This window comes from Drosophila ficusphila, unplaced genomic scaffold, assembly GCF_018152265.1.
Source record: "Drosophila ficusphila isolate 14025-0441.05 unplaced genomic scaffold, ASM1815226v1 contig_127, whole genome shotgun sequence".
NCBI classification, from domain to species: domain Eukaryota; kingdom Metazoa; phylum Arthropoda; class Insecta; order Diptera; family Drosophilidae; genus Drosophila; species Drosophila ficusphila.
Window position 1 is genome coordinate 2494071 of NW_025064016.1, and position 23412 is coordinate 2517482.

A 23412-nucleotide genomic window follows, 5' to 3' on the forward strand; every position below is an offset into this window, starting at 1 on the left:
ATTAAATATAATGAATTATAAATCATGTATTCCTACCTAGGTGGTTGCTGTTATTCGTAAACATTCAATAAGCAGTTGTTTCCAAGACCTATTTAATGTATTTTACATATCCAAATGTTGATGAGCATGAGTATCAATATTCACAAAACAAAAAATTGAAAAAAGAAAGCCAAACAAATAAAGTTGATCAAGATATTAGCAAGAGATTATGTGTGTTATTAATTTAAGTTGTGGCATTGGGATCAGGAACTCGAAATTATTTCTAACAATTTTTAAATAATTGCTAAGAGTTCTTATATTTTTTTAATCAACCTGTAATAGCGATCCCATTTAATTTTGATATTCATTCACGAGTTGGTCCTTATCTTATGTACTTATACAGTTTGAATTTCCAACTATTCGTTTTTCAGTTATTTATCGATTTAAAACATCGATTAAGCAATATTTTTTAATCAACTGCATATCGATACGTGGGTCTTAATCGATTCTTTCTCCCACCACCAGTGGTAATGCACAGCTAACCGACATCTGGCCACACTCAATCAGCTCGCGTCCAAAAGTGTACTCACTTGGTTTGTTTTTTTCTCGGCTAAGCACCACCGACATATTCGAGAGCTATTGTCTGATCCGATCTGATCCGTTTTCGGATGATAGCTCTGAGCGCGCTGTTGACCAAATACACGATCGGTATTATGAGCAATCTAAGCAATGGCAGCAACAACAACCAGCAGCAGCAACAGCAGAACGGGCAGCCACAACAAATACAAGGAAATGAGGGGGGAGCGGGGGCGGAGTTTGTGGCACCACCGCCCGGATTAGGTGCTGCTGTGGGCGTGGCAGCCATGCAACAGCGACAGCGACTGCTGCAGCAACAACAGCAGCAGCAGCAACACCAGAATCCTGCCGCCGAAGGAAGTGGACTGGAACGGGGCAGCTGTCTTCTGCGATACGCCAGTCAGAACTCCTTGGACGAGAGCTCACAGAAGCACGTTCAACGGCCAAATGGCAAGGAGCGCGGCACAGTGGGTCAGTACAGCAACGATCAGCACACAACGCGGTCCTTCGACGCCATGAACGAGTTGAGAAAGTAAGAAACAGTGATTATTTTGTATGAAATACTAATTGGAATTCTAATATTCAATTGTCTTGATTTTCAAAAGTAGGTCTAGATAAGACCTTTCGAAATTTAAATTGTTAAGAACTGAAGAACTAACATAAAAGGGCTGGTTAGTGAATCTTTGACGGCTTCAACGTCCTACGTTATATTATTAATATTAAACAAATTCTACCCAACCGAGATAGTTAAGGATACTAAACATAAGGAGGTTCTTAAAAAGTTTATATCCAAATAGAATGTATATTCTCAAGTCGATTGTTTTTCACGTTCTGTTCCAAACAAGTTGAATTCGAAAAAAGATTCTGTTGCTATTTACCAACCTCGTTGCGTCATAAATTCATGATACATCTCATTTAAATGCCAAAATGTTTACCCACTCGTTTTATAACTGGTTTATAAAACCAATCAAAGGATTTTCCCACACTCTCTCTCTCATTTAAAAACATGAATTCGAAATTAACTTTTTGACCTACCTTAAAGTAAAATAAATAGAACTCTGATCATAGGTTCTATAATTAAAACACCTCCCTTTGTTCCCGAACAAAGGGGCCACGATTAAGTCCCTACAGTGGACAGGGACAGGTGGACCGTCTGCCTGTTGAGTTCTCTGATTTGGGCCAAGATGCGAAAATATAATCGCTGAAAATGTCGGACGATCGTCACTCACATATTTGCGCAGTTCGCTTTGTTTATCTGCCCGTTGCTAATATTTGTGTTTGCACACAATATTTGCCGACGCTTTTGTCGTGGGGCCATTCGCATTAATTATTGTCTAGTTTTTATTATGATGAGTCTTATACGCCTTCGGGTTTCGCATTAGGCCACGACCTTGAACTTGGTGGTGGGGCCAAAATTATTTTTTGGTTTCGAATCGTATTTTGATTCCGCTTCCGCGTCGCCGCTTTTGGTTATTTGGAAAACTACTGGCATCGTGGAAACTTTATTGGCAGCTTACATAAAACGAGTTTCTTCAACCCAATCGAAATCGGCGTCAAAAGTGAATGTGGTGTAACCCAAAAAGTAAACCGTGCGTTACAAACTGGATTCATGTTTATTGTTTGGGATTGCACTTAAACAAAGAACTCGGGAAATGCCTATTTATAGATTCGAATGAGATCTCTTTATGTTTGTCATCAAATTTTGCAGTTTACTCACAGCAAACAATATCTTCCTATTTCAGAAACAAAAGATCTTAAAATTTTGATCACTTTTTTTGATTTTGCCGCGCAAAACTGTGCAAACAAAGCAAAATAATTCTGATTTCATGAACACACATTCAATTAAAAACGTTTCCAGCCTTGAAGATATTTGGCACGCTTTTAAACTGTTTGTTTGCCAATCAAAACTGGCCATTACTATTGAACTTTAAATGTAGTCGACGCAGAAGTAATTAATATTGTTGATGAACGTAGTTTGTTTCAAGGCAGTAATTTTAAAGTTTGAAGATAATATGGTTATAAATAATTACTACAAATATCTTTATTTATTTTTCCCTTTAAATTTGCAGACAAAAACAGCTCTGTGATGTGATATTAGTGGCCGATGATGTGGAGATCCACGCCCACCGAATGGTGCTGGCATCCTGCAGCCCGTACTTCTATGCGATGTTCACCAGCTTCGAGGAGTCGCGGCAGGCGAGGATCACGCTCCAGAGTGTCGATGCCAGGGCTTTGGAGCTGCTCATTGATTACGTTTACACATCCACCGTGGAGGTGAACGAGGATAATGTGCAGGTTCTTCTCACGGCCGCCAATCTTCTACAGCTCACGGATGTTCGCGACGCCTGCTGCGACTTCCTGCAAACCCAGTTGGATGCCAGTAATTGCCTGGGCATCCGGGAGTTCGCCGATCTTCATGCCTGCGTGGAGCTCCTCAATTACGCAGAGACCTACATCGAACAGCATTTCAAGTGAGTGGCATGAGCTGGTTGCGATGACGCACTGTTGTCGGACGGATATAGACTTGTTATGATTTGTTTGCTAACAGATCGGAATCAATTACAGCATCTGTTTACTTTCAAAGTATACGTGTGTGGTGGGAAAGGAAATCTTTTTTAGTTCTAAAACGTAATTCCGATTGACTACTGAATCAATTTGCATTTGATTGAGAGGTGATTGCAAGGGAAAATTAGTAGCTCAGATAATAAAAAAACAAGATTATAAAAAATTGATTACCCAATATTAAGATTGCTAGGGCGTCAAATTAGAAAGCCATTTAAGCAGTCTATAATTTATTACGCTTTTAATAACTACTAATTTAATACAGTATTTATTATTTGTTTCACACGTAAAGTAAAATACTTTACTATCAAAGTTTTTTTAGTCAGTCATTCAAAAAATAGAAAGATTTTTATTTATAAGACAAGCACGTAATGCTGTCTACGAGAAGCTATGTATTTATTGACGCAGTTGTGGGTGCGATATATTCTATAAGATCACGTTTTATTTTGGGGAAACACTCTGATTGTTGTTGAAAAAAAGGTATCTAAATTACAACACCTACTGTTAAAAGAACTTTAGTCAACGATTTTCATTTCTTTAACTTTGTTTTTATATAAGTAACTTAGACTTTGGTCTGTTTAAACGCGGATGGGATCTTAAAATTAAGATAAAGCTTAAAAAAGTCACCGAATCGAAAGCAAATGAGCAATTAAAACATTAAACCAGTTTGCCGACGATTAAGTGAATTTCGGCTTGCTCCAATCCCCTCATTACTTGTGCCCCATTACTGACTGCCTGTCTTCGGTTTATTTCCAGCGAGGTGATCCAGTTCGATGAGTTTCTGAATCTCTCGCACGAGCAGGTCATCAGCCTGATTGCCAACGACCGGATTTCGGTGCCGAATGAGGAGCGCGTCTACGAGTGCGTGATCGCCTGGCTGCGCTACGATGTCCCCATGCGGGAGCAGTTCACCTCGGTGCTCATGGAGCACGTCCGCCTGCCCTTCCTGTCCAAGGAGTATATCACCCAGCGCGTGGACAAGGAGCTCCTCCTCGAGGGCAACATCGTGTGCAAGAATCTCATCATCGAGGCATTGACTTACCATCTGCTGCCCACTGAAACGAAATCCGCTAGAACGGTGCCCAGAAAACCCGTGGGAATGCCCAAGATCCTGCTCGTTATTGGCGGACAAGCACCCAAGGCTATACGCTCCGTGGAATGGTACGATCTGCGCGAGGAGAAATGGTACCAGGCCGCCGAAATGCCCAACCGCAGATGCCGCTCCGGTTTGAGTGTCCTGGGCGATAAGGTCTATGCCGTTGGAGGCTTCAATGGCTCGCTGCGAGTGCGCACTGTGGATGTCTATGATCCCGCCACGGATCAGTGGGCCAACTGCAGCAACATGGAGGCCAGGCGATCCACCCTGGGCGTAGCTGTCCTCAATGGCTGCATCTACGCAGTGGGAGGATTCGATGGCACAACGGGTCTGTCGAGTGCCGAGATGTATGATCCCAAGACTGACATCTGGCGGTTTATCGCCTCCATGTCCACGCGTCGCAGTTCCGTTGGTGTGGGTGTGGTTCATGGACTTCTATACGCTGTTGGTGGCTACGATGGCTTCACGCGTCAGTGTTTATCATCAGTGGAGCGCTACAATCCGGATACGGACACCTGGGTGGCGGTGGCGGAGATGTCTTCGCGGAGGAGCGGCGCTGGGGTTGGAGTACTGAATAATATCCTGTACGCTGTGGGTGGACACGATGGTCCCTTGGTCAGGAGATCCGTAGAGGCGTACGATTGCGAAACGAATTCGTGGCGTTCGGTGGCTGATATGTCCTACTGCCGGCGAAATGCGGGAGTGGTGGCCCACGATGGCCTGCTCTATGTGGTCGGTGGCGATGATGGCACCTCGAATCTCGCCTCCGTGGAGGTCTACTGTCCGGACTCGGACAGCTGGAGGATACTGCCTGCGTTCATGACCATCGGTCGCAGCTACGCGGGCGTGTGTATGATCGATAAGCCCATGTGAATGGAAGAGCAGGGTGCATTGGCCCGGTTAGTAAAATTACTATTTATGTTTCCTATATAAAAACTGATTTAATATTATTTTTCGTAACCAGACAAGCGGCTTCGCTGGCCATCGCACTGCTGGATGATGAGAACAGCCAGGCGGAGGGCACGATGGAGGGCGCCATTGGTGGTGCCATCTACGGCAATCTGGCGCCGGTTGGAGCGGCTGCAGCGGTTGCAGCCCCAGCTGCGCCGGCTCAAGCTCCCCAGCCGAATCATCCGCATTACGAGAACATCTATGCGCCCATTGGCCAGCCAAGCAATAACAATAACAACAACAATAGCGGTAGCAACAGCAATCAAGTTGCAGCCGTCGCCAATGTCAATGTCAATGCCAATGCCCCTGCAAATGCCGAAGAAGTTCAGCAGCAACAGCCACCAGCGCCAACTGAAGCCAATGCCAACAACAATCCACAACCACCAACAGCACCAGCACCAGCACCACCATCACAACAACAACAGCAACAACAACAAGCACAGCAACAACAACAACAGCCACAACAGCAACAACAACCACAACGCATACTGCCCATGAATAACTATAGAAACGATTTATACGATCGATCTGCAGCGAGTGGAATCCTTGGATCGAGTTCTGCCGCCGCCTACGATGTTCCGAGAGCCGTGAGATCTGGCCTTGGATATAGACGCAACTTTCGCATAGATATGCAGAATGGTAAGAATAAGTGACCCATTTACTAAAATTATTTTACTAAGCCGGCGAAGCATGTTAATTGCGTCTAATTAACAGTGATTAGTTACTTTTTAAAGCTTGATTTAAAGTCTTTATTAGTTTTACTATCAAACAAAAAAGAGGAATTTAAAATGGTATTGGTTCATGGTTTGTTTACCTTAGCAGATGTTAGTTTGACGCAAATAAACTTATCGGCATCAGCTTTCCTTGGTTTCTGTGAATTTAATATGCAAACTTTTTATTATGACGTTGTGAAAAGGCAAGCAGCGTACCATAGTAAAATATTAGTTACCAATGGCAAACGATGTTTAAATTAATTCATGATCTTTAATCAAATATTAAAGCAAACCTTGTGTGTTAAATGTGTTAATTTATTTTCCGCAGGAAGTCGCTGTGGAAATGGACTACGCTGCACTCCGCTCTACACAAACAGTCGCTCTACCAATTGCCAACGTCAGCGCAGCTTCGACGACACGGAATCCACGGATGGCTATAATCTGCCTTACGCCGGAGCAGGAACCATGCGGTACGAGAACATCTATGAGCAGATTCGGGATGAGCCGCTCTACCGCACATCTGCTGCCAATCGAGTGCCGCTCTACACACGTCTCGATGTCTTGGGTCACGGGATCGGAAGGATTGAGAGGCATCTAAGCTCCTCCTGCGGAAACATCGATCATTACAATCTGGGAGGACACTACGCTGTTCTGGGACACTCGCACTTCGGAACAGTGGGACACATTCGACTGAATGCCAATGGTTCTGGAGCAGGATCAGCCGGCGGAGCGGGAAGTACCACCTGCAATGTTCCCAATTGCCAGGCTTACATGGGAGGAGCCAGTTCTGCTGTTCCCGTGGAGTACGCCAACGTAAAGGTTCCTGTGAAGAACAGTGCCTCCAGTTTCTTCAGCTGCCTGCATGGCGAAAACTCGCAGAGTATGACGAATATCTACAAAACATCTGGAGCAGCAGCTGCTGCCATGGCTGCCCATAATTCCCCATTAACCCCAAATGTCTCCATGGAGCGGGCATCCCGTTCCGCTTCGGCTGGCGCAGCTGGAGTTGCAGCATCTGTGGAAGATCATTCCCAGGCGGATAATATTCCAAGCTCATCGAGTAGCAATACCAATCGAACAACGGGTGCCATTCCAAAGGTCAAAACGGCCAGCAAGGCGGCCAAAGAGTCTGGCGCATCCTCCACAGCTGCATCGCCAGTTTTGGACAAAACCATATCCACGGGAACTGGAAAGAGTGTTACTTTGGCCAAGAAAACTTCCACGGCACCAACACGTTCGAGTTCTTCCGGAGATGCCAATGGAAATGGAACTTTGAATCGCATCTCGAAATCCAGTTTGCAATGGCTTTTAGTCAACAAATGGCTGCCACTTTGGATTGGCCAAGGACCCGATTGCAAGGTAGGTCATTGTTTTTCTTATCATTGCGTTTACTCAACTATCCATCTTTGCTTTAGGTGATCGACTTCAACTTTATGTTTTCCCGAGACTGCGTAAGTTGCGACACAGCTTCAGTGGCTTCTCAGATGTCGAATCCGTATGGAACTCCCCGTCTGAGTGGTCTTCCCCAGGACATGGTGCGATTCCAGAGTTCCTGCGCTGGAGCTTGTGCGGCAGCTGGAGCTGCTTCAACTATGCGAAGGGACACCGCTTCGTCATCTCGCCCACTGCACAGCACTTTGAGTCGCCTGAGAAACGGAGCGGAGAAAAGGAACCCAAATAGAGTGGCTGGAAACTATCAGTATGAGGATCCCTCGTACGAAAACGTTCACGTTCAGTGGCAGAACGGTTTTGAGTTCGGCAGATCCCGTGACTACGATCCAAACTCCGCATATCACCAGCAGCGTCCCATGTTGCAAAGGGCCAGATCGGAGAGTCCCACATTCAGCAATCAGCAGAGGCGTATTCAGCGTCAGGCGGCCCAAGCTCAACAACAGTCGCAGCAGGCGAAGCCTCCAGGATCCCCGGATCCCTACAAGAACTACAAACTGAATGCGGATAACAACAGCTTCAAACCAAAACCATCGCCCGCCGAGGAACTCGAGGGAGCTGTTGGTGGTGCAGTGGCTGAGATTGCTCCTCTGGAAATGGAAGCCGAAGCCGCAGATCCCGTGAACTTGAGTGATAATGAGACTGAGACAAACAGCAGTCAAAACAACCCTCCTGGGACTTCAAGCAGCAGCAATGTCACCGAGCATAATGATTAGAAATGGGCAAAATAAGTTGGTTCTGGCAGAGCAGCGTTTAAAATGTTAGTCTATCTCTGATGTGAAAAATACCATTTACAATTTTGTACGATTTTATACGGAAACCTAACTGGGTTTTGTGTTTGTTTAATGAAAAGTGATACCAGTTTATAGCTTTTATAGTAAACACGTTTGTTTTTACTTAGGTGTTCAGTTAGAAATTCGCAATGTTCAAATATTTTTCACTCAGAGAGGCTTGCCAGTTTTTTGTGTTTTCCAAAAACAATATTCGACCAACGCTGCTCTTCAAAATTAGATCTCAGAAAACAATAACAACAAAATAGGATCGACCAAAAAAAATCGAGCAAATTAAAATTACATTTTTAAAATCAAAAACAAAACACTTAAACATTGTAGAATTTGATATTAACATAGAAACGGGCGACTTTGTATAACCAGCCAAAGCTCAAGATTGAATATTATGTTGCAAACTGTAGTCGTAGTTGGAACAAGAATTTTTGTGTGTCATGTGAAGTTATAGTTAAACCTAAGAGCCATATCATATCACGTTCTCCGTAACCATTTTAATAAGCAATATGCATTTTATATGCTAGTTCCGTTTCATTATCCACTGCCTACTCCAATTTCCAATACACATTGGCATTTACAACTCGCACCTGCTTCGTTTGAGTATGTTAAGTTATGGCTTTAAATCGAAACAATAATATTTAGCTAACTACTGTACAAGTTCTCCATTAGAAATCTATTGTTTAAGTCAATTAGAGTTACAGGTATTATTTACATGCATATATATACAAGCGCATATACAATACTCCAAGATCGGTACATAATTAATATAATCATACTTACATGTGTATTGAGTTTAACTAATTCATAATAAAATAGTTCAACGAAACGAAAAGCGATCGGTGTGGTTTTTCTGAAAGGTTTTTGTTTTTATTTTAACAAACTATTATAAAATTGGATGCTTCGTTCTCATTGCTTTTGTTTTGTTCATATACACAGATACATTAAATATCAATACCGTTAAATTAAAAAATACAATATCTGTTCGTAATATACTCGTATTTATAGATATATCTTGCCTCGATCCCGTCCGCTACGAATGCCCTCCAGGGAATTTACTCCGAGTTTTAAATTTCGAACGCTCGAGTTCCGATCCGCCGATTTAGCCGATATGTTTTCGCTATGCTCCCTCACATGGATAGACTCAAAAAAGCATAAACACTGATGAGCGCTAATTGAATTTGCATAGTATACGTATATGTTTATATTTTTTCTTGAAATTTCGCTTCTAATTTGAATATTACGGGAATGCATTACTCCTTACTCGTTACTCATTGAATATTTGTAGTAATTTGTGTTTTTTTGGCTGCAATTTCTCGCTATGTCTACAAGCTTTGTCTAAATCGCTGATAAGTTCTTTAGGATTAGGTTTATATATTTGTTGCTGTCGCTGTTGCTGCTTTTGCTGCTGCCGTTGCTGCTGCTGCTGCTGCTCTTGATGTCGATTTTGTAATAGTATACTTCGTTTCACCGCCTCGTTCAATGCTAAACTTAAAATATACACGAACAACTAAGAACTAAACTAGAGAAATGCTTTAAAAAATTAGCCCAGAACTATACAAAAACGCTTTTAGCGCCTCGCCTCCCTTTCTCAATGCTTCCATCTAACCCAGATCAAGTGGAAAAAAATTATACACATATCGTTAGTTAATTGCCAAAATAAAATAAGCGACGAAAACATAATCTTGAAAACATTTGAAAGATGTACCCCATTTTGTTCTTTGAAAAAACTGACTTCTTAAATCATTGAATGTTAAAGCACTTGAGTAAAAAAGTAAAAACCAGTAAATGGATGTTTTTGTAATAGTTGCAAGAAAGTGCCGCCTATGTTATTTTCGCATTTACATCCAAGATACATATTTTTCGAAATAAAGCCACCCATCAAGATCTCTACTTGGGCAACTCGTAGATCTGGACGGGCAGCGCCTTGGGCGTGATGATCTCATCCTCGAAGTCCTCGTCATCCCCGTGGATGGCATAGCCCCCGCCATTGTGCTCCCCCTCGAACTCGTTGGGAACGATCTCCACGTCACTGGGTCGCGAGGTGCTCCGTGATCCTCCGCCGGAATCGCTGCCGTGCCGATTGGATCTCGTCTTGGTCGATTTGCTCACAAAATCGCGCAGCATGTGCGCGTACAGGATGTCGTCCAGATAGTACATTGTGCCCAAGTTGTACACGAACACCTCGCTCTCCGTAATCTGGGCATTGTTCACGCTGGTATAATTGCTTCCAGGATTGCGGGTGATCTTTATGTGGCCACCGCCGATCGTCTCGAATACCTCGTTATCGCGCAAATCCCGGTTGTAGAGCCTTCCCTTGACGAAATGGTTTAGGAGCATTTTAACTCCGCGTTGGGAGGCCTTAATGACATGGTTTTTTATGAATATATTTTTGAATGTAAAAAAAAAATATGAAATACTTACCATCACCTCATCGGATAACTTATCATATCCCAGCTTCTCAAAGGCCCGGTCCTCTGGCACAAAGAACGTGTAGTTGGCTCCGGAAATGTGGGGAGCGATTTCAGCACTGTTTAGGTATCTTTGGGATGAGTAAAAATATTTTTTAATTTTGTTGTTGTATTTTTTATAATAACTATATTCTTACCTGGTTATCTGTGTGAATCGGGGATCCCTCTCCAAAGCCAAAAAGGAATGGGAGAGGAACTGAGCTCCAAACCAAGGGAAGGCCAACAATGGTGGTGTCTCCTTATCCTTGTGCATCTATCGAAAAATGTATTATAATAATTTACTTAAAAATGTAACAAATTATAAATAAATTCTATTAAATTCCAATTTCTTTTATTCTAGAAGGACTCCCCATTCTCACCCAAAAATTCTTTTTGTGAATACACCAACTTTCCCCACAGTGGATGAGGCATAAATCAGCTTACCTGATGCAATTTGGAGACCACCGCTTCGGTGACGAAGAGCACCTCGGAGATAATGAACACCTGATTGCCATTGGAGAGGTTGTAGTCGGACATAATGCTCACATTATTCACCGTGGGGGTGGCTATATAAAGGGAGAAAGGAAGGAAGGCGCCACATGCCGTTGTCATAAATTGAATTGGGGTACGTTATTTATGGGAGCCACTTACGTTGGCCGTGGAAGACGACATCCTCGCCACCCATGGTGGTCACGACGACCTCGTCCATGTTGCGGACATCGGAGAGCCTCAGGGGTCGCTGCATCGGCAGGAAGTGGTTCCTCAGCACCGACTCGGTGAATTCCGGCACGGAAAACGGATAGAATCCCCAGTCGATGGGATGCCAGCGTTGAAAGGCGTTGTCCGAGGGAATCAGCACCGTGTACGCGTTGTCGTCCATAATGCGGGTCAGATTGCTCTTGGAGAGGAAGTGCTGGAACACCTTGGTGCCCGTCTTCATGTTGCCCAGAAAGGACATCAGCGGACTGGCCTTCGACTCCTTGATAACGGGCTCCACCTTTGCATGTGCATTCGTAATGTTCGGCTGCTCCAGCGGTTGGGGGTCGTTGTAGCGGCTGTAAAATGCACACAGAAAAATATTAGAGCACCGCTTACTGTAATTTTAAACCTTATTTTAATATAGAAAAATCCTTTCTATAATCCAAAAGCTAGAGCACGCTCCAACTTTTAATTATTGCTACTTAACTACGTGGTCTCGAGATAAAGTACTTAACGTAAGTAAATAAACCCATTAAATGATTTATTTTCCTCTGTGAAATAAATGTGCTAAAGACGATTATGGCAATGTGGTTGGACTGGGTCCACAGATTGAGATTGAGATGCGTCCGACGGCCTCGGTCAGGAGTGCGGAAGAGGAAAACCCTTCAAAGTTTGAGAGTGTGTGTGCGAAAAGTTGGACCAGCAAAAACTTTGTTTGCCGCCTGATAAATTTCGCATGAGTGCACTTTTGACCGCAAACAAACTAGGACTAGGAACTTGGCAAAAGTCCTGTACAGTGGTCACACCAAAACCAGAACCACTGCACTTGTATTTAAAAATATTATATATTTCTTTAATCCAATTTGTAACCCATTTAATTTTAGATATTTTACTTTAATTTTACTCCATTTATTAAGAGAACTCTTTTATATAAAAACCTAAAAATTTTGTTCATGGTTTACTCTATTTTTGCTCCACTGTGTGGGAATGGGTGGTAGTGGTGGGTGGTACTCACTTGTTCGTTTCCTGAATATTGCGCTTGGAGTAGGGCGACTTCCTATCGCCCAAATAACCATCAATTGCAATGGCCATCAGGTTCTCATTGATACGCAGCTTGTGGAGTATTTGCTGGCCATTGAGTAGCCAAACATTGTTGTGGGATTTTTCCAATTTACGGAAAACGATTTTGTGTCCGTTCCCATTGCCGAAGGACTCCTCCTCCTCCTTGCTATTACCATTGCCATTCCCATTGGCCACGGCGCTGTAGCTGTCGAAGATTTTACCGGGCACCACATGCTCCAACATGAACTCCTTCAGTCGCGGCTTCTCAATGCTCCGCACATCGATTTTGGGCACAATCAACGTGTACGGCAGGTCTGCCGGAATGTCCACCGGAATCGCAACGGACATGCAAAGAGATACGGATAGAAGGCAACGAGTTACCCAGGGAATTGCTCACTTAAAAATGTAAACTGTTTTCGTTTCATTTACGGCTAAGTGCTGCGCTCAGCTCAGCGCACCTGAATCCCCAACCTGTCTGCATGCTAATCAAGTAATTAACTTCGGCCCCAGCCGCGGGGATGCGTCATTTTTTATTTGTGGGTGTGTACTGTAGTCTGCGGAAATTCGTGGCTTAATTAGCTTAAATTATTATGGGCTGCGCGTCTTGGATTCTTGTGTCGGGAGGTGTGTCTGCAACTATTTCCAATGATTTGTAATTAATTCATGTCTTGTGCCTACTGTTTAGCAGCTTTTATCTATTTTTAAAAGTCTCGTAAATCAAATATTCATATTTTGGGCAACTTGTGTTCTGAATTCCTATTGTTATTAAAAAATTATTGATACAACTTCGCTTTGTTCACTATTAATTTAGCATTCTTTTGTCCGGTAATAAAGTAAATAATGTATAAATAAACATGAAGATTGTTCAATACCCTATTCAGAAAATTCATAATTTCATTGAAGCTCAATAAAAAAAAATTTTATACACAAAGAACACTGTTTTGTTTCAACCCATTTTCATACTGGAAATTCTTATTTATTCTTTGGCTTTCTTTTTTTTAGTCTCCTCTCGACTATCTCCACCCAATGGTAATGGGTAAACTCAGTATTTTTGTTTATGATCAACATTTGGACAGTTGAACGAATCCATTTGTCAACGTCACACATTTCCAATTTCCCATTTTGGGAGTTTCCCGGCTGTCTCGAGCTGTTTTTTCGGGGAGTCAGTTGCGCCATGTCCTGTCTAACGAGCATTCTGCAGCTGCTGCAAGTGCTGACAACGCTCACGGGTTGCAACATATACAGATATGTCGAAGACAGGCAAGTTTTCAGGCTCAACCCGAAGATTAATTTTCTGGTGGGGGCCATGCACAGATTTTGGTTTCGACCCTGGCTGCTGATGATATTTCTCATGTACTCGATTTGCTGGGTGATGGAGTTCCTAATGGGAGAGGCGGATCTAACTCCCGGCAGCGAAAGACCCTTACACTTACTCTACTGGATAGGATTGACCATCGGATCGTGCCAGAACTTTATCATCAGCGTAGGAGTTGCCTATCACTACAGGTACTAGAAATCTAATTAATTATTTTGCAATTTTGCAATTTTTATATTTTTGATTGAGGTATCATCGAAAGCTTATGCGACAGGTTTTGAATGGCTTCGTAAGGATCTATTTTGGTTACGAAAGAGTCTGTGGAAGGCCGCCGAGAATAAACTGGTGGATTTTCATTATACAAGCTTACAGAATATTTATAGCTTCTTCAATCCCTGTGAAAACCACTTCGGCTGTAGTTCTCGGTTTCGGATCAAAGATCGACGTTCATCTGCGCCGATTTGGATTTATGTTCATATGCGTTCAGCCATTCCTATTGTCATTTGCAGTTCATTTGGGCGTTTTGATCCTATACGCCTGCTATGACATTCAGGAGCAATCCAAACAAAGTCGCAAATCATTTAGGCTTTATGCTTTTTATAAAGCCCTTATCAAACTAAGGCTTAAGTTTGACCTCCTGATTAGGCCCTTTGTGTGGACGGCTCTTTTGGAAGTCATCATACTCTTCATTGGATACTTTCATTTGATTCTGTACGATCAGCAATCGTTAAAGAGACTAGTAATGACTTTGATTCCCAGCCTTGCATTCCCGCTTTCCTTTCTTCATATTACTGCGGGAATTAGAGCCGCGGAGAAAGAGTTTGGAGAATTTAAAGCTAACTTTGGGCCACAACGACAGGTGAGCAAGGAAGAAAGAAAATTTGACTAAATGATTTTTCAATTATATACCTAAATCTGAAATATTTTTTCTAGACGCAAATGCTTTGGCTTTACAAGCTTGTTATTTCTGAGACAGCTGATAGAAGTGAAATAAATGTCTTTCGCCTGGATCGGGGATTTATTTTGGAAATCCTGAGACTTGGTTGGGTAGTCGCAATGTTTTCAAATAGTTAGCTACTCAATAGTAACGCCAGTTTAAAGCACTTTGAGATTGTCAATTATAAAAAGTTTTTGTAAGTTTGGTTCTATAAATCATTTGTTTGAGAAAACTTTCAATGAATTTATGAAAATTGAGATAAGAAACACTATCTTGTATAAGAATATTTCTAAGAAAATGAATTGATTTTCCCAAGTTTTCCTCAGTCACTCACCCGATTTCGGTTTGTAGCCGTACAACTCGAGGACGGGAAAGCCATCGTCGATGAACCGGTAGACCTGCTGCCACTTTTCGTCTTCCTGGTTGACGCGTTGCAAGGCGGCCAAATCGGGCAGCACTTTGCCCTCAATCAGCTTGGCATTCTTCAGGCTGGCATCGATTCCGGTTGTCGTTGTGGATGTGGATGTTGATGTTGCAGTTGCCGTTGCTGTTGCTGCTGCTGCATCTGCGACAGCGGCAACATCGGCAATCTGCAGCAGCGACAGCAACACGAGTGTTGCCACCGGCACTTGCAACATTTTGCGCGACATTCAAAATACGGTTTCTGTTTTACTATATTTTGTATTCCGCTGTTCTTGTTCGTTAGCAAACTGCGAAATTATTTTTAATTGCAAGCACTTTTTCGAGGGTTTTTCGTTAGTTGTGTTCTCTCTGAGTTGTTGCCACTTGTTCCTTAGTTTTTGATAGCTTTACGGTACCACGAGTTTATTCATTTTTCGTTGTTTGCAAACTTGTTTTTTCGGGCGAGAGGAGCTTTACATAATTGTCAAGTGCTGGAAGAAGAAGGGGTGATTTTGATTACTTTGCAAACTCCTAACTTATTGAAATTCCAGGCGTTGTCTATGCGACTTAATGCGGCTATTCAAGTGTTTTGTATGCAAATCGTATCGCGCTTTTAGTCCCTCTATAAATACGAATATCTGAGTGGTTATATATATATGGTATATAGAAAAAAAGTAAGAATAGTTCGCTTGAGTTCATCACGCTGCGATTTGCATTCGGTGATTGCGAATGCAGTTGGGGGAAAACCCGAAAAGGGCGGCACTTTTACGATGGCTATCAGGAATTGTTGAATTTGCACACTTCTAGTCGTGATGGGCCCTCTCGCATTTTATTCTCATTTTGCATATGAATCGTGGCTGTATAACAAACCATAATGTGCGATAATTTGTTTATTTGCTGACCTCTGCGCTCAAATCTGATCGCATACAAGGCTGTTCACTCAGCGGCATGTGCACACAGATACAGATACAAATACAGACACAAGTATCTCACAGATAATATGTGAAGAAAGTAAATTAATTTCAATTAAAGTTGACAAAACTAGACGGCAAACTACGGCGTAAATAAACCGCAGAGGAAAAGAACTGCGACAAACACCAATCAGTTCGAGTGAAAGAAAAACTCTCAATCAAATTTAATTCTCCACAGAATCCGGATGTTTTGGGTTTCAGGTGAACTCTTCAATATGGAATTATATTTTATTTTTCTTAGCTTGAACTTAGCACCTTTGGCGCGCATTTGCGAACTGAACCGCACCGATTCCCGATCCGAACTATACTGTGAACCTCTGGGGTGGTCAAGTCGCCCTACTGGAAGACCAGAGCAAAAACCTGAGCCTACACACAAGTGTTCGAGGAGCCGAGGAAAGCAGTCTCAGCGGCTGCCCGGTGGGAAATTGGGTGACTCCGTGGCATTTTGAGGCTCCAGCAGAAACTGGTTACTCTTGAACCGCTTTAAAGCATTTTAAAAAATCCTTTTTATTATTGTCTTAAATTAAAAATCAAACTGAAATGATTTCAAACTAACTGAAATATAAAAAATGGATAGTTTTTCAATGTACAACAAGTATGGATTCTTTAAATTTTGTATTTAATAAATCCATTTATCCTTTGGTAAATATTAAAATATTAAAAATAATATCGATCCAAAGTTTCCCATGCGGTCACAACGAAAACAATTTCCTTCTTATTTAAATTCCCTGTGCATTTGCCACCGGGCATTTATCACTTATCACAAACGCTCATTATTCATGATTATGCTTTGGCTTTTGTGCAAAATTGTGCAACTACCGCCGCAGTCCCGGCTCACATGGACTACTGGCTGTCTGGTCTGTCAGAGGTTTCCCATTATTGCGGAACTCCCCTCCGAATCTCCCAGTCTCAGCCAAGAACCCAATCCCATTCCCGTTCCCATTTCCATTTACGAAGCGAACAAAAAAAACTTTATATGATATACACTGCCAAAATGACAATACGATATACTTAGCCAAATTTGTAAAATTCAAGATTGGTTCAGAAAAGTAAAAAATATTACAAATTACTTGATCATCTTATGTTCAAAAATAACTTAGTTTCAAAAAACAAAATAATTTGTTGAGTGAGACTATCTTATTTGTCTGCAGCGACAAACAAAAAATTAAATTATGTTCGTAAAATATTTATTAATTTTCTTATGAATTTTCTTTTTGAGGTATTTTGTATTTCTCTTAAATTTCTTGCAATATTTTTTTCAGTGCAATCTCCAGTCTGGAGACTGGCAGCAATTGCTGTGATTGTGCTGACGAGGTTTTGTGGCCGAGCTTTAGCATCAACCGACTGACTGCTGCACTATATAAATGTTGTCTTGCCTTGTTACAACTTTGTATTTTTGGCTTCTTTTCGAACGGCTTTTGTGTGTGCGAGTGCTTGTGTGGTTTTTAATGAGAGTCTCGTGCAGGTCTTTCCCATTGTTGGAAACTGACTCTGCCGGTCGACGATATCGTAATTGATATTATTGTCAACCAGAGGGTTTATTTATACTTTAAGTCGGCTCTTAATAAGCGACATTTAAGCTGCATTTCGTATGCAAAGGGAGCACTTCGTTTTTATCTTGATTAAAGTTTTCCATTTTATTGAACTGCTTCTGGCTTTTTTTTATGAGTCTGTGTATCTTGGGTCAACAGTTTCTCAGACTGCAGAGGAAGTAAAAGTTGCAAATATGTTGGTACCTATCCTGTAAAGGACTTTTTATAGCTACTATTATTGTTACTTTTTATAGAAAAAGATAAAAACAAACTGATTTTACGCTCGAATTGGTTTTATTTTACTGGTCAATGGAAATGACAAAAAAATTTAAAAATATTCAAGTCGTTAAATCCTCTTTTATGAGCTTTCAACTGCTTTAATTATTTAAAGTGCTGCATCAATCACCATCAATTTGAGGAACTGCAGTGACAATTAAATTAACAGTCGAACATTTCCCAGTGCTGAACTGTCTGACTGAACTTTCAATCCAGTTGGGTGAACTATAAAATAAAATTACCCACTTAAATGTGAACTTAAACGATTTGTAATTGGCATCTTTGGGATCATTTCCGGGTACTCTCTTCGCCATAAACACAAGCTTTCTTTGGCTCGCCTTTTAATTACTTTTCCACGTAAAGCTTGCCAACTTTGCTCGTCCTTTTTTGTTGCACGTTACACTCTCGTATGATTAAAAAATTCTTGGGAAACCATTTTCATAGTTTTCATAGTTTTAACCGGAGAAAAGCCGCTAAATAAAGCCAGGGACGCACACACTTGTTATTTGAGAAAACGGATATGAAAATGGGAGGGCAAGAGGAGTAGTGGGGCCGGGAAAACTCCGTTGCCGAATTTGTGTATACGAAAACAGGAAGGTTGTGGACTGTAGTTTGTAGTAGTGATAGTGACAGTGATAGTAGTAGTAGTACTACGACAACTACAACACAATACTACAGCGACCAAGAGCAACAGTAAAAAAAAAAAAAAAAAAACAGAAGAAGAGCAGCAGCAGCAGGAGGAAAAGCAGCAACAATAAACAGTGCCGCAGAGTCCAGAGTGCAAACCAATTGAAATTAATTTGCATAATATAAATCTGGACATTCAGCAATAGAATGGAACCGAATCCACTTTCCCCCCAACTTTCCCCTCGATGCACAGGCCGCTAATTCTGGGATTATTCACAGTTTATTGCACTTAGTTTTCTTGCACAAATGTTCTTCTTCCCCGACAGTTTTTCCTCGTTCGGCTCCACATTTGGTTTATTGCCTCAGTTCATTCGGTTCACATTTTCATTGAGCACTTGTTTTTAATTGGATTGGTTCGGGTTTCAGGCGATTGTTTAATTTTCATTGCAATTTTTGACAGGTTTCACTGGGCTTTACTTTCCGCTCTACGCAGCTCGCGCGTTGCTCTTCGGCAAATGTTGCGTCTGTTGTGCCGGAAAATTGACGACAAATTGAGAGCTTTCGCTTCGGTTGCGTCGCTTGTCGGTGCTTTTTGGGCTCCTTGGTTATGCGCCAGGGTTGCCAAGATCCTAAAATATTTTTAAACTTGAATAAACTTCGGGAAAATCAGTTGGGGCTCAACAAAATTATCTTAATTTCTATACAAAAATGTATAGTACCCTAACCATTTATTTAAACAAAATATTTAAGGTTAGTTGCCTAGACAAAAAATTGCGTATACGTTTAACTGACATAAGCTTAGCAAGTTAAAGCTTAAGAATAAAGTTCCTACTTTCAGCTAAGACACAAACCAGGCAAGTAAAATTCAAATATTACGTATACGAACTGTAAACATGTTTTCTGTACGGAAATATTTAAGTTGTCAAAAAAAACATAAATTAAAAGAAAATTCCTTCCAACATTTCTTATAACCCTACTTTGTAACAAGTGAAGAAAATACGACTTGTTATTTTTTATGTCATCCCCTTTCTAAAAGCTTTATTTCGAAGATTTTTATTTGTGTCCTTATTTTTGTTCGCATTTTTATTTTTAATTTTTTCCACTATTTCTTCTTAATAAGAAATTAATCAAGCAACCGCCACGCACACTCACCACACATACAAACACTGGCAAGAAAACAAGACATTAACACATTGAACAGCACTTGGCCGGCAATTATTAACACATTAACAGGTCGCTACTTGCCTGATTTATTTGCACAATTCATAATTATAATATGCAGGCATCAGTGGTAGGCGACACGTGACAATAAAAACAATATAAAAAGTATGCGCCAGCAATTTGTTTGTGTTTCGTAAACATAAAATCAATGAATGTGTAATAAGGAAAAAATACTTATGGCGCCTCATACAACAACCGTATTAAATGTCAAATTAATTTTCATGCCATTAAATGCAGCAAGTGCTACCGAAAGCAAATATAAACAAAACAAATATAGAACAATCAAACGCAAGGACGTCCAATCAATGCGACCGTTTCAAGGTTTTCCAAACAAAAAACAGAATGAACTGAAAATAGAGAGAAAAAAAAAGTGGAGAAATGAAAGCAAAATACGGACCGAAAAAATGTGCATAAATATGCCGCAGAGCTTAGGGAGCCAGTGGCTTAAAGTATTAGGATTCGTCTGAAAAGTGCACACATGGGCAGCGAATAAATAGGGCTATGCCATTTATCCAGACGAGAGTTTCCACTTCGGTCCATGGGAGCCGAGAGTTGTTCTTTTATTTGGCAACATGTATTTACATAGATTTACATTGAAAACACTTTAAATGCCTGGCAATCAACACCGGCCTGCGTAGAGATCCTGGAGCCCAGGATCTGGGCCCAATTGTCCTGGCCGAAACATGGTTAAATGACATGAAAGACCGATGCCCCTTGGCCAACAACAAAAGTGCAACGAGGTCGACCGAATGTACACACACAGTAAAGCAAACTTTGTGGTTAAAACTAAAGTGGCCTTTTTAGCATTCAACAAATATAAAAAAGGGAAATAAAAGTGGCAAAGAAGGGACTTCGAAAAGTGTCCAAAAAAGTTGAATGGAGAAAGGAATTTTTGTGCCCGCCCCGCTCATCTGCATTTGGCCACAGTTTTCGTTTTGGCCTCTTTTTTAATATTTCAACACAATTTTTGCATTGCATGGCAATGGCAATGGCTTTGGCCACCAGGAGCTGAATCCGGAGGACTTTGGTCTTCGTGTCGCTCTGCGGTAATTTATGCATGCTGTTTGCCTCCTCTTGACTGTTGGCTTTGTTGGTTATAAAATAAATAAAAGATGTCACAAAAATGCTTTGACATGCTCGTTACTCTGCCGAATACATTTAAGCACAATATATACAAATTTACTTGACTTAGGAGCTGCTGCAGGGAAGTGTAAGCATAACACACTTAGATAAATGTTTACCTATATAATTAGAGAAATCTTATGTCTTAAGATTGTTTTATTTTAAATCAGAAATTTCTTTTTCTTTTTGTACAAAAAATTATAAATACAAATAAAATGAACAAATTGTTTTGAAATAGTTAAAGCTTTTTGTGGGAGGTCACACTTCTACCAGTACATTTTTGATCCTCGGGGAAAACTACTCAACGCGTTGAGTGGAATCCTTTTCGGTATTAACAGAAATTATCACCAGTAGGCCGTGTTCCAAGGCCACTCGACAAGGACTTAAAGTTGGCTTTATTTTGGGGTGGGATCGCCCTCAAAGAGGGTCTTATCACTGAATTGGCAGTTAGACTTAATTGAATATTCAAATTGGTGCTGGCTTGCCAATGAAAGAGCTCATTGGGCCTGATGAACCGCCACGCAACTTTCGCTTTAAATTAAAACAAAGAGCTTTCCATTGCTTTCAGTTAAATAAACCTTTAACGCGCTTTAAATACGAAATCCGAAAAAATATTTGTTTCAATAAGCATTGCTGAAATTTTAATTAATGCGGTCGCACTTTATAGTCTTGCCGTAATTAAATTATACATTGTGCAAACGAAAAAACAGGTCGCTTAAGTATGGAAAATTTACATAAATAATTAACATAAAATAACCATGTATTGTGGGCTTTGTGAGTGTTCGGCTGAAAAAGTGCTTTTTAATAGCAAAATCTATGGTAAATTCTGAACGAATGTTCCAAATTAAGTGTTGAATTATGCAACACTTTCGCCAATACTTGAACTCAGTGTTTTAAATTTAAATTGTGAATTATATCTAGTATTTTTGTCTATCCTTTCTTTTGATTTATGAATAAAATGCACAGAGGGCAAATTCATACATACATGGGAATTTTATTTTGTTCAACTCGATTTCCCTTTTGCCATCCTGCCCTTTCGTCCTTGCTGAGTGGCCTAATGAAAAGCGTTCAAGTGAGATTTACTTAAACAAATTCTAAGACACATTTCCCCAGGCAGTGGCAAAAATGGCAACGGAGTCAGATGTCTTGGCTCCCCAGTGCAGCTTAGAGTTTTTTGTTGCAGCCAAACAATTTATTTGCATTTCCACAGTTGTCCTTCACTGGCTTTGCAATTGAGTTTCTCATTTGTGTCCTTTTTCGCCGGCTTGTTCAAACTCGGGATAGTGGAGGTTGTACTTGGCTTGTGCAAAATTCTCTGGTTTTTAAATATTTAAAAAGTGAGAGGAATAAAATGGAAGACAGCTTTTGTTTGAATGCTTTTTATGTGCGGTATTGAGCCAGCAGGCAATCAAGCAATAAATCAATGCAAAATAATGCATGTGCATATCGAATTTTTTTGTCAAAGCCTCAAGGTTGTTGGTATCCTGAACTGAAAGAGATATTAAAACTTAAATTTGGTGGAGTCGTATAAAAATGATTTCAACGCAGGCACGAGCCTTTAATTAAGGTTTTTTTCTTTTATGTTTCTCTTACATCGTCAGCGTTATGGCAATCGTTTTAAAGTCTTAGGAAGTTCCAGACGTAATGATACCTTTATTTAAAATAACTAATAATTTTTTAACTAATTATTTCAATTTAAATATGTTTTAACTTCCTTTTTGTGGCCACACCCAATATCATATATGTTTAATTATAAGCTCAAAACCTTTCTTCGTTTTTCGAGGGTATCTTTCTCCGAGTCACTGCATTTATTATGGCCCAGAACAAAGTGTTGCCTGCCCAGTTTTGGCCATGGTCTCCAGTGGTCTGCGACCGGAAATGGCATTAATGCCTAAGCCCAGCTCCCTTCGCGCCATTATAATTAAATGCGCTGGCGACGTTCCCTTTCCGCCTTCGTCTGGTTGGCAAAATAGTGCACCCTGCAAATAATTAGCATGGCTGGGAATCCTGTGAGTAATTAAGGTAAGTCAGCTGTTGCCCCGTCTCGAGTGCTAGAAAAAACCGGAACGAGCAAAAAGTGTCGTCCATTGTCAACGGAAATTAAAGTTTAATGGGACGACGCGTTGAGTTTTTTTTTTGTTAGAATTTTCAAGTGCAAAATGAGCTTGTCCGGCTGTTTTTACGCTGACCAAATGTTTGTAACATTTCAAGCTATTAAACTAAAATTTTACCAAACTTGATGGCACACAAGCTGTGCGAAAAAAATTGTCTGCAAAAACATTGGAAATTTTGAGGTTCTGGGAAAAGGGGGTCAGAAATTTTCACCAGAGGCAAGAGAAAAGCAATTACAGAAGTGATTTAGAAATATGTACATGTGAAAATAGTTAGAAAAACAATTGTATGGGGAAGCTGAACAGTTGTTTGCTTTAACATATGTGAAAGCGAGAGTAAAATCAATTTTGTTTGGCAAACACAGGGAACCAGATGATACCAAAACACAAATATTATGTTTTGGTTGGCACTTTTCAAAAGAGAGAATTTGCCTCAAATAAATATAACATAATTTGTGTTTGCAGTAAGTAAACTATTTATTTTTTATCTAATTGCCAGGCTGGGCTTTAAAAGTGATTAATTTATTTTATATGCTCTGTAAATCTTTTTAAATAATATTGAATTCATTAATTTGTCAC

General features: G+C 40.8%; 3 protein-coding genes across 4 annotated transcripts; 2 read left to right on the top strand and 1 right to left on the bottom strand.

Moving 5' to 3' along the window:
- The first annotated feature begins 525 nt into the window (after positions 1-525).
- On the top strand, positions 526-8947 carry LOC108095076 (ring canal kelch protein). Its single transcript, XM_017195999.2, has 6 exons — positions 526-1087; positions 2625-3026; positions 3874-5112; positions 5178-5803; positions 6206-7236; positions 7293-8947. Exons 1-6 carry the CDS (start codon positions 648-650, stop codon positions 8040-8042), a joined length of 4488 nt encoding a protein of 1495 aa, XP_017051488.1. The 5' UTR covers positions 526-647; the 3' UTR covers positions 8043-8947.
- Positions 8948-8953: 6 nt separating this feature from the next.
- On the bottom strand, positions 8954-18929 carry LOC108095077. 2 transcript variants are annotated; one of them, XM_017196000.2, is made up of 8 exons: positions 18857-18929; positions 14906-15464; positions 12273-12633; positions 11210-11613; positions 11003-11124; positions 10717-10832; positions 10533-10650; positions 8954-10469 (listed from the first exon to the last, which is right to left on the bottom strand). In XM_017196000.2, the coding sequence occupies exons 2-8, from the start codon at positions 15219-15221 to the stop codon at positions 9999-10001; spliced, it is 1908 nt and encodes a 635-aa protein (XP_017051489.1). In that variant the 5' UTR covers positions 15222-15464; positions 18857-18929; the 3' UTR covers positions 8954-9998. The 2 variants fall into 2 exon arrangements, with proteins under 2 accessions (XP_017051489.1, XP_017051490.1); XM_017196001.2 differs by lacking the exon at positions 18857-18929 and adding an exon at positions 16200-16270.
- Positions 13097-14771, top strand: LOC108095065. Its single transcript, XM_017195987.2, is given in 3 exon segments — positions 13097-13825; positions 13884-14493; positions 14568-14771. Coding segments are annotated over 3 exon segments (1263 nt in total). The 5' UTR covers positions 13097-13376.
- Positions 18930-23412: the final 4483 nt, after the last annotated feature.

Bases quoted from the DNA above. Each gene is read 5' to 3' on its own strand.
- LOC108095077 (XM_017196000.2), bottom strand. From the start codon at position 15,221: ATGTCGCGCAAAATGTTGCAAGTGCCGGTGGCAACACTCGTGTTGCTG. The intron at 12,634-14,905 runs GTGAGTGACTGA...ACATTCCGGCAG, and splicing joins CGGCTACAAACCGAAATCGG to ACCTGCCGTACACGTTGATT. The intron at 11,614-12,272 runs GTGAGTACCACC...TGCATTTTACAG, and splicing joins AATATTCAGGAAACGAACAA to CCGCTACAACGACCCCCAAC.